At 48.0% G+C, this 14,939-nt stretch overlaps 1 protein-coding gene across 1 annotated transcript in view; it reads right to left on the bottom strand.

Moving 5' to 3' along the window:
• TNR (tenascin R) overlaps positions 1-14,939 on the bottom strand; it is a 350,459-nt gene that overhangs the window by 25,874 nt on the left and 309,646 nt on the right. The window contains exons 10-12 of the mRNA XM_090048819.1: positions 1,438-1,527; positions 722-985; positions 100-369 (exon numbers count right to left, since the gene is read on the bottom strand). Coding sequence (XP_089904945.1) covers positions 100-369; positions 722-985; positions 1,438-1,527 — 624 coding nt within the window. The remainder of the gene's footprint in view (positions 1-99; positions 370-721; positions 986-1,437; positions 1,528-14,939) is intronic.

The following is a 14,939-nucleotide window of genomic DNA, read 5'->3' on the forward strand; positions in this document are numbered from 1 at the left end:
TCCAAGGGGGTGAGGTGGTGAAGTTGTAGTAATTACCATGCCAAACATTTCATCCTGAGGCATGCACATTAAACCCCATCAGAGAACTGCTGCCTTCACCTGTTGTGATGGAGCCCATTATGGGCTCAGAGCTGACCATGCCATGCACAGCAACTAGTGACACAATGTACTCTGTGGATGGCTGTAGTCCAGACAAGGTGGCATGTCTCTTGGTTCCATCCAGCGTGACCTGCTTGGTCTCCTCCTCTTTGTCTCTGGGGTTGTAGTTTAGGATAAGCCTGTCTGCGGGAGGGGACGGATCGCTCCAGGTGATGTTCACATTGGAAGAAGTCACATGAGAGAAATGCAGCTGTGTGATGGGTCGGAAACCTGTAGACAAAGAGAGGAATTACTTGCAAGCCTGTCACTGGGAGGGGTTAGACGCCACAGGAGAATAGACATCTATCCTAGAACATTAATTTTAAAAGATACAATTCTCTTGCAAGGACAGTGTCTCAGACTGTAACATAGTTACAAGTTGTAGCACATTTTGCTTTTGCAAGGTTACTGAGTGTCATAATGGTATCATAACATATTAACACTTGTGCTTACTTTACATTTTCAGGGTTTTCTTTGGAACCGTAACAGCTGGGAACATTGGGATTTTGAAGCACCAGATGGGATGTTGAGAGAGGTGCTAATACACTGTACATTGGCTCAAGATGAGTTCTGCCTTCAGTACCTGTGAATGCATCCACTGTGGACTCCAGGCTCTGCTGACGGCCCCTCTCTGCGATGATGGAAATGGTATACTCCATTCCAGGCTCCAGGTCTGACAGAGTGAGCTCAGATTTGTCTTTGGGTACCGTCACCTCGGAGGCCATTCCTGAGGCTGGGGTAAAGGTAATGCGGTAGTGATCGATGGGCCCTTTGGTTTTGGTCCAGACCAGGGAGACAGATGTTTCCGTGGAGGCTGTCACAATGAGGTCACGAGGACTGTCAAGTTCTGTGTGGGGAAAAGGTTAGCAGTTGAATTGTGGCTTTGGGCCACAGGGCTTGCAGAAGTGGGATTTCAGCGTATTAGAATTACATGCAGTTGAGTGCAAGGGGCAAAATGAACCAGCAAAGGAGCACTGCTGGATGGTGCATGTTTGCTGGGCATGCCCTGGTGTAATAAGGGAGTCTCTGGTGTGAATGGGCTGAACACTGCCAGGAGGGGAGCCAATTAGTACTTTATCTCAAGACCAAGCACTCTGAGGAAGGCTGATAGGTTAGCTAGTGGAATCCTATGGTACAGGAAGCACCAAGGCACTATTTTTTTCCCCTTTCACTGAACTGGCTAAAGCTAGATTTTGCTGTTAGTAGAGCTGTACTGTAAGACTGACCCCAGTAAGCACTATACCATGCATTTTATTTTGCCTGTTAAAAGTGTGAGATCCCCTGTAATATGTAACTTACCAGTTCTAGCATTCATGGTGGCTGGCACACTCTGCTGACTGTCCATGACAGCTGATATGCCAACACCGTATTCTGTTCCTGGCACAAGATCTGGCAATAGACACAGGAGACAAAGATTATATATGTGTGTGTGTGTGTGTGTGTGTGTGTGTGTGTGTGAGAGAGAGAGAGAGAGAGAGAGATTAACCACATACCAGCTTTTCCTTGGCTCTTCCCTGACTCTCCTGCATATTCTATGCACTAACAACCCCATGCTCTACTGCATTTGTCTAGGTGTTTATAAATAGCCTGGTCATTATGTTATCTAGGCAATGAAGTTGCTATTTAGAACAATTTTAAACAAAAGTATTTGGTGATGCCAAATTGCTTTTAAGGGCATCATTTTCTGAGATGATTCAAAGGAGAAATGGCTCAGGGATATCACAAGAGAAATTGTGTAGGACCCTACTCTTTTGGTAAGAGCTGATATGAAGAGCTACTGGAGGAAGCCATCTTCAGCATACGAGTATTGCTGGTCCTACAAGACCCACCAATTACAAAGACAACAAGTAGGAAGGGGCCTTCCCGATCACTTTCTTGCTGGCTGTACTGTGAACAGCGTAGTGATCATTTTTTTGCTGGCCATAGTGAAATAGTGGCCTTCCTCTTCTCATAGGCAGTCATGTTAGAGAAATGCTGTCATAAACTGATCCAGCTTCATCTTTAAAAATGACAACTCATTTGTACCCTGACTCCAATCAAAAGACTTTCCTCTGGCAGTTAAGAACTTTTCTCATTTTCAGCCTAAACTTACTCATGCCCGGATTATATATATTTATACCAGTGTCAGTTTTTTCCCATAGCTTAAATAGCTTTTCTCCCTGGTGATTTACCCTCCAGTGGATTTATAGCCAGCAATCATAGCCCCCCTCAGGCTTCATTTTGTTAGGCTAACTAATGATACAAAAAGGTAGGCTTCAAGCCTAAAGCACAGGGTGGTTGGGCTGACTGATTAGAAGGTTGGGAGCCATAAGTGGGGAATTCTAATTCTGATCATGACATCTGATGTGAAACCTTGGGCAACACACTTAGTGTAGAATTTTTTGTATATGTCCAATAGAAAGTGCTTAGAGTTGTATTAGCAAAGATACTTATCACCTATAGGCTCCATTGACTTCATGTAGGGTGGCTGTGTTTAGCTTATCTGTGAAATCAGGCCGTAATCACCTTAATCTGTGTATATTAAGATTACAGACTGTTTTCAGTTAGGCATAAGTCTGGTATGTGTTTAAACACATACCTAATCCTGACACGAGTGCAAATCAGTATTCTGCACATGCACTCAGCCTAGGTGGATGCTGAGCTGGCTAGTGTTATGTGCAATACCTGATTTGCATGTATTATGTTGGTGCATACTAATATATATACATAGAAAGGTGCATGGCTAAATTTGAAAATCTGACCTTGTGCCTCAGTTCTCCTATCTATAAAATGGGGGCCATAATATTTTACTACTTCACGGAATTGATGTGAGCATCAGTTAATTTAGAATATGCTTTGAAAATGCAAAGCACTACAAATACTGAGTAACTTAGGTAACAAATCCCAAGGTAAGGCATGTCATGGGTTGTGCTGCAGCAGCAGGCTCTTTTAAGAGACCTGTACATATCTCTGTGTAGAAAACTTGGATTATTCTACCTCAGATCTGGCAGTTTTTTTAAGCAGCTGTTGAAACTTATTGTAGTCACCTACAATGATGCACAAATTCAGAGAATGTGTGTGTGTGTGTGTGTGTGTGTGTGTGTGCATGTGTGTGTGTGCATGCACATGCTCATGTGCATGAGCTGGGTATATGTGTTGAATGGAAATGGAGATGATAAAGAACCTTTATTTGTTACCAAAATGATCTGATATCTAACATCATCATCTGTGTTTCTTATTTATGAAGTGCGAATGAAATACTCATGAATTAATAAAAGACAATCTTTCTGAGCACTGAAACTAGCAGGACTTCCATGGCAGGCACATCCTGCAATTTTTTTTGTCTCTAGAGAGATGAAAACCTAACTAATCTAGCTAATTTCCCCAGCAGTGAATGCTGATCTTTTTTTTAATCTACGTGGACTCTCTCATGGGTTTGCCTGTCACTTCCCTTTGGTTTCTGATGGGTTTATTTCTCTCCTGCCTACCTGTAATTGATTTCCTCCATCAAGGTAGAAAAAGCTATAAAAACATCAACTAAATGAAACTCATTTCTGCGGCAGTGGCACTGCCAAAATGTGATCGTGTAGAGTGTAGGGGCCTTGCCCATGGACAGCCTCTCATTCCCACTCTGTTTTCATTTTGTAGTACATAAGCTCAGGAGCTTTTCCTGAAAATGTGTATCTCATTTCACTAGGACCAGACTTTCAGAAGAGGGGGTTTGATTGAGTACATGCCAAAACCCTTGATACTGTGCCTAGGAGGTTCACTTGCAGCTGCTCTATAGGCACCAACTTTTGCAAGGTGATATAGCCACTTCACAGCAGCACTGAATCTGAGCCTAGAGCTGCTGTTAGTTTTTCTGCCTTGAGCATGGTCACTGTATGGTGGCTGCTATTCTGCCTCCTCTTCTCCATGATCTGGTACATGTGGGTGGGGCATGCTTTCATGGTGACTCCCATTGACATGGCACTGAGACAATATAGGAAAGCCCATTGAGGACAAGGCATTGAATTAGAAGTTAGAGACCAAGGGCAGCTTAGCGAGTCACATCAGTTCTTGTGCCTCTGTTTCCCTTTCCAGTCCTTTGCCTGCCTTGTCCATTTCCCTTGTCAACTCTTCAAGGTGGGAACTGTTCCTAATACTTGTCTAGGGAGCACAAAAGTCTTGCTCTCAGTGGAAGTCCCAGAGGACTGGAAAAGGGCCAATGTGGTTCCCATTCACAAGAAGGGGAGAAAGGAGGACCCGGGTAACTAAAGGCCAGTTAGTCTCACCTCGGTCCTTGGGAAGACCTTTGAGGAAAATTATCAAAGAACACATCTGTGGGGGCCCAGCATGGGAGGTGATACTGAGGGTCAACCAACATGGATTCATTATGGGCAGATCCTGCCTGACTAACCTTGTTTCCTTTTATGACCAGGTCACAAAGTCTTTGGATGTGGGCGCAAAGATGGATGATGTCTACCTGGACTTCACGAAGGCCTTTGACACTGTTTCTTACCTAATGCTCATAAAAAAACTAGGCGACTGCAGCATTGATTCCTACATAGTCAGATGGGTGGTAGGGCTGTGCAAGTCGGCAGTGATCCAATCCGGCTTCGGATCCGGCCGCTTCAGGTGGCTGTGATCTGATCCAGAGCTCCAGACTGGGTTTCTGCCTTGATCCAACTGAAGCAGCTCCAAAGCTTTGGAGCTGCCTCGGAGATCCAACCATAGGGTATAATGGGGAATCAATGGAAGATCTATATTGTTGTTTTTTGTATGATTTGTATGAAACTTGCAGGGGTGGTAGCCTCTGCTAAGTGCATGAAGCCTGCCAAGATTCAAGAAGATTGGTGCAGGGGTTTTGGGTGAACTGTATCCCAAATTCTTGAAAGCCAAACCCATGTCACAGCTGTGTGTTACACCACAGGGGGCTGAAAACTGCAAGGGTGGTAGCCCCTGGTGAGACCACAAAGCCTGCCAAGTTTCAAGAAGATCAGTGCAGGGGTTTGGGGGGAACTGAACCCCAAATTCCTGAAAGCATAACTCCTGTCATGTCTATGCATTACAGGTGAAAGTGCAAAAGTGCCTGGGATGTCAGATGTCCGGCTGGCCGCAGTGTGCCAGAGCTCCACTGTGTATATTGAGTCCATGAGTTACTGTTTGTACTTTCAAACAAGCACCTAACCTCATCACCAGAACTGAAGCCAACTTCCTACAGCTCAAAAGACAAAACCTGCCAACTATCTTGAGTACCTCCACAAACTGCACACCAGAATCTATCAAACCCAAAAATACCCAACTACTTGTGGGGGCACATTCCTCACCAAAAAAACATTCTGCCTCCAGTCTCTCAGGTCTGATCCTGAGAGGAAACAAATTACAATGCAAACCACTTTTCAGAGCTGGACCTATGAGCTGCACTTCATCAGCCTCCTAGGTAGTAGATACAGAAACTCATGGACTCCATATACACAGTGGAGCTCTGGCACACCGTGACCAGCCAGACATCTGACACCCTTGGCACTTCTGTACTTTCACCTGAGCTGCTACATCCCCTTTCCCCCTCCACCTCACCCTGTCCCTCCCCCCCCCTCCCGGCGCCTCCATTACCATTTTCACTGACTGCCTTTCTTGTCTGCATTGTGTGCCAGGCTAGCATCTGGCTTCTTTACTATTCCTTCCATCCAGGACCAATTTTAGGTACTTCCTCAGCCTGACAAAGGGGGTTTCCAACCCTAAAGCTGGCATCCTGGGCTAACGGGAGCCTCAGAACTGCACTGCAACCAGCAAGTGTCAGGCCTGTCAAAGATGTGACAGGTCTGGGTGTTCCCCAGCCAGGACACGTGTGTGTGTGTGTGTGTGTGTGTGTGTGTGTGTTAGCTGGAGGTTATGGCACCTCCTCCCTGCTAGGGCTGTGCAAGGCTTCAGACAGAGCTTTGGATCCAGAGAAGCTTTGGATGCTTCAGGGTCCAAAGTAGCATGTCTGGGTTGAAGTGCTGGCCTTGTTAGGCTTCCCAAAGCAGTTCGGAGCCGCCTCGGAGATCTGGCTATAGGGTATAATGGGGAAAGAATAAAATATCTATAACGTTGTTGTTTTGTGTCTGATTTGGATGAAATTTTTAGGGATGGTAGACTCTGCAGAGAGGATGAAGTCTGCCAAGGTTCAAGAAAATAGTTGCAGGGGCTTGGGGGGAACAGCAGCCCAAATTTTTGAAAGCAAAACTCAGGTCACATCCAGGCATTACAACATAGCTGGTTGAAAACTGCCAGGGTGGTAGCTCTTATTGAGGCCACAAAGTTTCTGCCAAGTTTCAAGAAGATTGGTGTAGGGGTTTCAGACCACCTGTACCCGAGATTCTTGAAAGCAAAACTCCTGTCATGTCTATGTGTTACAACACAGGGGGGTCAAAACTACAGGAATAGTAGCTCTTACTGAGGGCACAAATCTTGCCAAGTTTCAAGAAGATCGGTGGAGGGGTTTGGGGGGAACTGCCCCTCAAGCTGCAGACGAGCAAAACTCATGCCATGGGTGGTCGTGGGACTGTGTCTGTCTTGGGATGGGGAGGAGAGACACTGCTGCAGGCCTGGCTGCTAAGCTACTGTGTTACCAGTTACCAATCAATCAATCATGATTCCCTCAAGGACCAGGGACTCAGGAACCAGCTCAATACACAGGACCTAGCTAATGTAGCCAGTTAATTGCCATCAATTAGCACCTACAAAACCAGGCCAAGGAGAGGAAAGAATCAATACAGACAATCAACTGCCCCAAGATACTCACAGTCTTGGCAGGAGTTTTGTCCGTCAGCAGCTAGAGATGCAGGGCACCAGAACCCCCCTGCACCGATCTCCTCCACAGCTGGCAGGCATCACAGTAGGGGCCACCATCCCTGCAGCTGTCACCCCGCTGTGCCTTAACACATGCAGTGTCACCCATGGCACGAGTTTTGCCTGTCCACAGCTTGAGGGGCAGTTTCCCCCAAACCCCTGCACTGATCTCCTTGAAACTTGGCAGGCTTTGTGGCCTTAGTAAGAGCTACCAGCCCTGCTTTTTATATCTCTCTGTGGTTTGACACACAGCTGTGACATGAGTTTGGCTTTCAAGAATTTGGGGTACAGTTCCCCCCAAATTCCTGCATCAATATTCTTGAAACCTGGCAGGTTTCATGCTGTCAGCAGAAGCTACCATCCCTGTAAGTTTCATCGAAATCAGATGAGAAACAACAAGGTTATAGATATTTCATTGATTCCCCATTATACCCTAAGGCTGGATCTCTGAGGAGGCTCCGAAGCTTTGGAGCCACTTCGGCTGGATCGAGGCGGAAACCTGGTCTGGAGCTCCAGATTGGATCGTGGCCATCCGAAGCAGCTGGATCTGAAGCCAGATCGGATCGCTGCCGACTTGCACAGCCCTACTCCTAGGGGATTGATTGTTGGTCCTGGCATTTCCCAGCCTTTCACCAGGGGATTGTTGGTCCTGGCATTTACAGGGCTGCCGCACTGCCAGCAGTCCCTCCAGGCCTCCCTACCCTGGCAGGATGCAGTTTTAGTGGTCATGCCCAGGACTTGGGGCCTCCTCCTTCCCCGTAGCCCCATTTCATACCTCCAAGTTTGTCCTGGCAGGGGAATGAGCTCAGCAGGGACATGTTCTACCCTTGCTGGCTGGTGATGCAGTTAGTGCCCCCTCCAGATGAGAGCGGGGCATTACTTGGCTTTTCAAAACCTCAGAAAAGGAAATTGGTGCAGATGGAGTGAGGAGGGTGGCACTCAGTCCGTCTACAGGTGGAGCTTGGGGAACCCCAGCAGTGGGAGGTTCACCTTTAGGAACACCAGCTGCTCCACCAATGTAGGATCCAAGCAGGTGTGGTGGGGTGTCACACCATCACCACCAATGCTGAACACCTTCTCGCTTGAAACAGTGGTCGGTGGACAGGACAGGTGTTGCCGGGCAACCGTGGCCAGATCCTGCCACATCTGCCTGTGGCTTGCCCAGTAGGCCAGGGGGGTCACATTCCAGTGGCTCCATGTCCTCAGCAAGATAGGTAGCCACCAAAGCCTCAGCGCTACCTGCCCAAGGCTGGGGTCTGGTGCATTTGGACCTCAGCATTGAAGCCATGCCCATGCCCCACATGGGCTGGTGTGGAGGAGACTGGCTGGTGCTGGTGCTGGCACCGGTGCTGGGAGTGCTGGCATGGGAAAGTGGATTCCCCTCTTCCACATCCCTTTGCCTCTGCACTTCGGCCTCCCTGACTTTGCACCAGCATCTGCGTCCAGTGATCAGGGGTTTTTGGGCTGCCAGTGCACATGCTCCCCTTCACCCTCGGGTTGCACATGCCTGCCATCATGTGGACCGTACTGGACCGCAAGGGATTCAGCCATCTCCTGATGCCCTCCTTCACGTCTGCCTGCACATCTGGTGACAGTGGCCTGCTCCCGCCAGGAACACTGATCCCCTGGAACTTCTCCGTTTGGTTCTCCGGTTCCCTCACTAAGGGAGGAGGGCATTGCCAGTGCTAAGGGTCTCAGTGGCCTTGAGGAACGGATTGAGGACCACCAACATCTGGGAGATGGTACCCCACTCAGCTTTGTTCAGGGGGGCGCTGATCCCTATCTCCCTAAGCAAGGCCATGGATGGCCTTCTGTTGCTCCACCAGCCTCTCAAGCATCAGGTATGTGGAGTTCCACCAAGTCTCCACATCCTGCGTGATTCTGTGCTGCATGATGCTGAGCTCTGCCTGTTTCTCCCACAGCATCTTGCCCCCCCTTGATGCTGCGGTGGAAGTAGCCTACCACCTTCCTGCATTTTAAAAAGGGATTTTAAAAAAGCCTTCAATCTGGTATCCCATGATCACCTCTTGGCAAAATTGGCTAACTGCAGCCTTGACCTCACTACGATCTGTTGGCTTGGGAATTGGCTCCGGGGTAGGACCCAGAGGATGGTGGTTGACAGAAGCCAATCATCTTGATGCACAGTCACCAGTGGGGTCCCTCAAGGCTCTGTCCTAGGGCCTATACTGTTTTAACATCTTCATCAATGATGTGGACATTGGTGTCAGAAGCGGACTGGCCAAGTTTGCCGACGACACCAAACGCTGAGGTAAGGTATCCATACCTGAGGACAGGAGGGTGATCCAGGCAGATCTTGACAGACTCATGAAATGGGTGGATAAGAACCTGATGGTGTTCAACACCGATAAATGCAATGTTCTCCACCTTGGGAGGAAAAACCTGCAGCATGCTTATAGGCTTGGCACTGCTACACTGGCTAGCACTATGGATGAAAGGGACTTGGGGGTCATGATTGAGCACAAGATGAACATGAGCCTTCAATGTGATGCTGCGGCTGGTAAAGCAAGTAAAATGTTGGCTTGCATCCATAGATGCTTCCCAAGCAAATCCCGGGATGTCATTCTCCCCTTGTACTCAGCCTTGGTGAGGCTGCAGCTGGAGTACTGCGTCCAGTTTTGGGCTCCACAATTCAAAAAGGATGTGGAGAAGCTTGAGAGAGTCCAGAGGAGAGCCACGTGCATGATCAGAGGTCAGGAAAACAGCCCTTATGATGAGAGGCTGAGAGCCATGGGATTCTTCATCCTGGAAAAGTGCAGGCTCAGGGATGATCTGATGGCCACCTATAAGTTTCTCAGGGGTGGCCACCAGGATCTGGGGAACATCTGTTCACCAGAGCGCCCCAAGGGATGACAAGATCAAACAGTCACAAACTCTGCTGCAACAGATTCAGGCTGGACATAAGGAGAACTTTTTTACTGTCCTAGCCCCCAAGGTTTGGAATAGACTGCCACTGAAGGCATTTCAAGCACCCACTTTGAATGCCTTCAAGACACACTTGGATGCTTCTCTTGCTGGGATCCTATGATCCCTGCTGATTTCCTACCTGTGGGGCAGGGAGCTGGACTTGATCCTCTGGGGTCCCTTCCAGCTTGAATGTCTATGAAATCTATAAAATCTATGAAATTTCGAAATCAGCTGGCTTGTAGCAGTAGTGGTGGTGGCACCGTCACTGGCAGCCCTGTTCTCCTCCAAAGCATCCCTCACTATTAGGTGCAGCCTGTGTGCCACATAGCGGATGTCAACAAAGTTGGCAGCATGGACAGCCTTCACCATATTGGCCCCATTGTCGGTGACCATGAACCTGTGGGTGACCTTGGCCTGCCCAATGAGCCACTCCTGCACCAGGCGGTTCATGGTCTCCATGATCTCCCGTGCTGTGTGGGACTCATCCAGCAACTCGGCTTGCAGTAGAGCCCACCGACAGCCTGACTGATCGCACCAGTGCCCTGTGAGGGAGAGGTAGGTGTGATCGCCACCCCGGCTGCTCCAGATGTCAGAGGTGAAGTGCAAAGCTACCTGCGGCCCTGTCTTGCACAGCTCCTCCCTCAAGTACTCCCAGCATGCCTGCTACAGGGAGGGCACCACTGTCCTGCTAAAGGTGGTGTGTGCAGGCACTTTGTAAAATGGGGCTAGAAGTGCTATGAACACCTGAACCCTGGTTGCTCAACTAGGGAGAAGGGCTGGCTATCCAGAGCAAGCATCTCCCCAGTGCTCTGGGTGATCTCGCATGCCTTGGGAACATCCCTTCCCCTTTCTGTCCACCTTTCGCCCACTGGTCCAGGGTGGCCTGCCTCTGCTTTTGGGGTAAAGGGACTTTGGAGTGAGCAGAGAGGACTTCCCTTTCGGCACACTCGCACTGGTGCCCAGCTGAGCAGCAGGAAGGGCAAGGGGGTGGTGCCTCCTCAGATGCAGCAGTATGGCCATGGTGGGGAAGTGTCTCACATCCTTGCTACGTCTGATGTGCCTTCGGCAGTGCTGGCAGATGGCAAATCTGGGATCATCTGCCACCTCAAAATGATCCCACACTACACTACTCCCCCGCTTCTGGGTTGAAGGTGAGGATCCTGCCTTTTCCTCCTTCTCAGCAGGCTGAGGCTGAACAGCAGGAGGAGCTGCCTCAGCTGAGCCACTTGCCTCCACAACCTCAGCCTCTTCCAAGGTGCTGCTTTCTGGAGGAGACCTGGGTTGAAGGGAAACGTGAGGGGTGTGGAGCACTAACTCTGTTTCCCCTTCAATCCCCAGAATTGACTGAGCCAGCACACTCAGCATCCCTGGTTGTAATACTACTAATAATTGAATTGAATAGCTAAGTTAAGCTAAATCCTAACCACTCCTTTATAACATGAAAAAGCAGCAGGAGGTGGGCGTGGAAAGCACACTATCCAAATTTGCTGATGACACAAAGATGTTGGGAGAAGTGGCACACTGGAGGGGAGGGACAGAATCCAACTAGATCTAGACAGGTTACAAGGGTGGGCGGATGAGAATAGGATGGAATTCAACACAGACGAGTGCAAGGTGCTGTACCTGGGGAGGAGGAACCAGCAACACACCTATAGGCTGGGGAACACCCTTCTCAACAACACAGTGGCTAAAAGGGATCTTGGAGTCATTGTTGAGTCTGGGATGGACATGAGCTGCCAATGCAAGGAAGCGGTCAGTAGGGCTAACCACACCTTGTTGTGCAGCTACAGATGCATGACAAGCAGGTCCAGGGTGGTGATCCTTCCCCTCTAGAATCCTAGGTGCAGAATCTGGCTTAGGATCCTCGGGGGTTGGAGCTATCAATACTTCAGCTGAAATGAAATGTGGCATTCGTTCAGATTCTGCGTATGGGACCAGATTCCTTCTGCTGGCACCCCAAATCGTGAGACACCAGTTTTCATTTTTTGCTCTGCTCAGTGGGATAAGGACAGTGAAGTTGAGCAGCTGATCTTCCCCCAGCCAGTCAGATGGCTCTGCTCTATGAACAGGCCCTCACAGCAAGCATGTGAAGATGGGAACCCAGCACTTGCTGGATTCTTTACCCATGCCTGTAAAAGCAGTCAAATCCTTTCCTCAATTTGTTGACCCTACAGTATCAAGAACACCAATCTTATACATAATGACAGACTCCCAAGCAGCATTGTGAGGAGTGGATGACCAGGACACAAAAATAGAGCCATTGCCAGCCTGGCCACTGCTCACGCCATCACTGTTGCTCAGGGCGCAGGACTTTCTTGCTACACCCCTGTCCCTGCCTCCCTTCACCCCCTCCCCCTGCCTCAGTGCTGCATGCTGATCCCATGATTTCCTTTACCCTTTTTACCCTCTCCACCTTAACTATGTGCAGAAGTAAGAGCCTACCCTCCATCTTCTCCACAAAGGACAGCACAATCCCAGGGCCAGCAGTGGCAAAAGTTCTAATACTTGAATAAGCATCCCTAACTTTCAGATGTTATCTTCATGCTATCTGAACTTTCCAAACCATTTGAGCTTAAAAATCCAGCCTGCTCATTGTGTGAGATTTCCCATACTTCCTGATACTGATCACACTGGAAATTAGAAATAGGAGACTGGTCTTTCCCTGTTCCGGAAGGAACCAGGAAACAAGGCATATGAAAGTTAAAAAAAGAAGAGGGAGTGAGCTATAACAAATTGGAACCTTTGCCATCACCAGGGCTCCAAATTTCATGTTACTCTGAACTCTTAAGAGCTGTCACAGAGTGGGACTGCATAAATGATGCAATGTCTTTGAAAACGGTAGGGACCCAGCCAACAGGCTGTATCTTTGCAAGGAGACAAGCAACAGTGGCAGCTAGTTTCATGCGGAGAGACATAGACAAAACAAACACTAAAAATAAATCCCCCTATAGAGCAGAACATCCTTGCCAGTGGAATTAAAGGAAACCTGTTTCATACTTCTCTGTAAGCACAGTTATGAGATTCAGTACGGACCATCTACTGAATCTGTGCAGCATCTAGGTGCTGCTTTCCCAAGATGTTAAACAGAAGTGAGGGAAGCATTCTTCCCCTGCTCTTTCCTTTTTTCTTTCTTTCAGGATAGGGAATCCTGCAAGATCTGTATGTGGTTGTGCATGAGGAGAAAGGGAGAATAATTCCACAATGCCAACCTCGACCCTAGATCTGGCCATACAATGAAGGGGAAGGGAAACTGGTGAAAAACTGCAAAATCTTGGAAGACATTTTTGTTTTGGCTGTAGGATTTTTATTTATCTGAAATGTTTCAGTTGTCCTTTCTTCTTCCTCCTTAATTTCCATTTTGACATTAAAAAGGAGGGAAGAGAGAATGAAAGAAGGGAAGGGAGAAACAGGAAAAATGATTAACTGAATCAGAAAACATGGAGAAGGCTGAGAAAAGACTCTGGAAAACTTTATTTTAAAAGTTACAAAAATTCCTGATTTTGGAAAAAGGACCAATGCTCACACCAAGTCTTTCACTGCAAATATTTTGATCAGCTGCACGCAGCACCTTTTCTGCCTATTTTCTGCATAAGAGAGAAGTAACAAATGAAAAAGCAATATTCAGTCTTTTCTACTTCAGTGATCTCTGGGTCAAGTCCTGAGCTGTTCTAAAGGGACTCTGTTTTATAGGTTTACACCAGGTGAGAATTGGGCTTTAGACTTCTGTTATTTGGCTTTAGGAGAGGGCTGTTGGGAAACTAATAAACATATAGTGCCAGGAACTGGTGTGTTTTTTGACTCATGTATCATCCACAGAATTGTTAACAAAGCTCCCTTCACAGAACTTCAGTTATGAGGAGGATGTATTGGAAAGGGTGAACACAGCTTGCCTTTCAGATCCCAGGTATGGGATATCAGCTAAGAAGCCATATTTTCTGTTTTGAGATGAGCAAATCTAGCAGGCAGCTGTCAGAGACAACTGCAAGGTATCCATAATTAATAGTTTTGGGGAAAAGGTGCTTTTTTGAACATTAACTAAACGCTATACATGGTAAAAATGATGCAGTTCCTTAAACAAGCCACTTTGCGGCAGTACTGTTCCACACAACAGTTTACAAATGTCTTGGGCATTCCCCAAAAAATCAGTTGGACTGTAAAATCTTTGCCATGCAAGGCACTAACACATCAATATCTAGATATGGCAGATGGACAGTAGTTAAGATCCAGTCTGAAAACAAAGACACAGGGAACATGAGATTGAGGGAGACACCAGCTTCATCCTTAAGGGACAGAGCTGGCTGCAAGGGTAAGCTGGGTAGAAGGAAGCCCGGAGTAGTGCAAACCCAGGGGAATATTATGGAAGTAGTAGAGACTGGGTTCCAGTGATCTAAGGCTCAACCATGCCCTTGTAGTCCAAGGGAAAATAAAGGAGCTCTTGTCTTCCAGTCATGACAGTCACATTGTGTTGCTTTCTCTAGTTTCTGGGTGCAATTATTTGGATCCTGGTGTGGAAGTAGGAGCTGACCTGTGAGGTTGCCACTGCGGTCCTCCTAGCTAGCTGCATCTAAATAACTGCATTGTGGCTCCTTTGAGACTGCCCTAATTTCTCACCACCCACAGGGTGCTCAATCATGCTGTAACTCAGCAACCAGTTTTCTCCTTTGGTGTCCCCCACAAAATGCGTGGGGAAGAAAGGATTGAGGGGGCTGGGAATAGTGAAACTCTGTACCAGGGCAACAGGATGTTCTTTGAAAATGCAGGCCAATCCTCCCATTGTCTAGGTGCCTGCCTGGGGGCACAAACACCAGGCCACACATGTGGAGCTTGTACCACTGGGAGAATTTCTTCTTCAGTCCTTTGATGCCTGGCCTCAGCTCTTCATGGCAGACTATTGCCAGTTTGGCACCTCCCTTGCCTTTATTGCCAGTTTGCCACCTCCCTCCCTTTTGTTTCTGACTTCAGTTCCTCAGAATGTGTTAGAAAAACAGAACTGGCCTCTGACATTACTCAGCTCGAAGATCTCCAGGGAAACCTCAGATGCTGAGAAGGTGATGTTAATATTAGGTGGATGCCATAATTCCTCC

This window comes from Crocodylus siamensis, chromosome 5, assembly GCF_052110815.1.
Source record: "Crocodylus siamensis isolate JL-2025a chromosome 5, ASM5211081v1, whole genome shotgun sequence".
Taxonomy (NCBI): domain Eukaryota; kingdom Metazoa; phylum Chordata; order Crocodylia; family Crocodylidae; genus Crocodylus; species Crocodylus siamensis.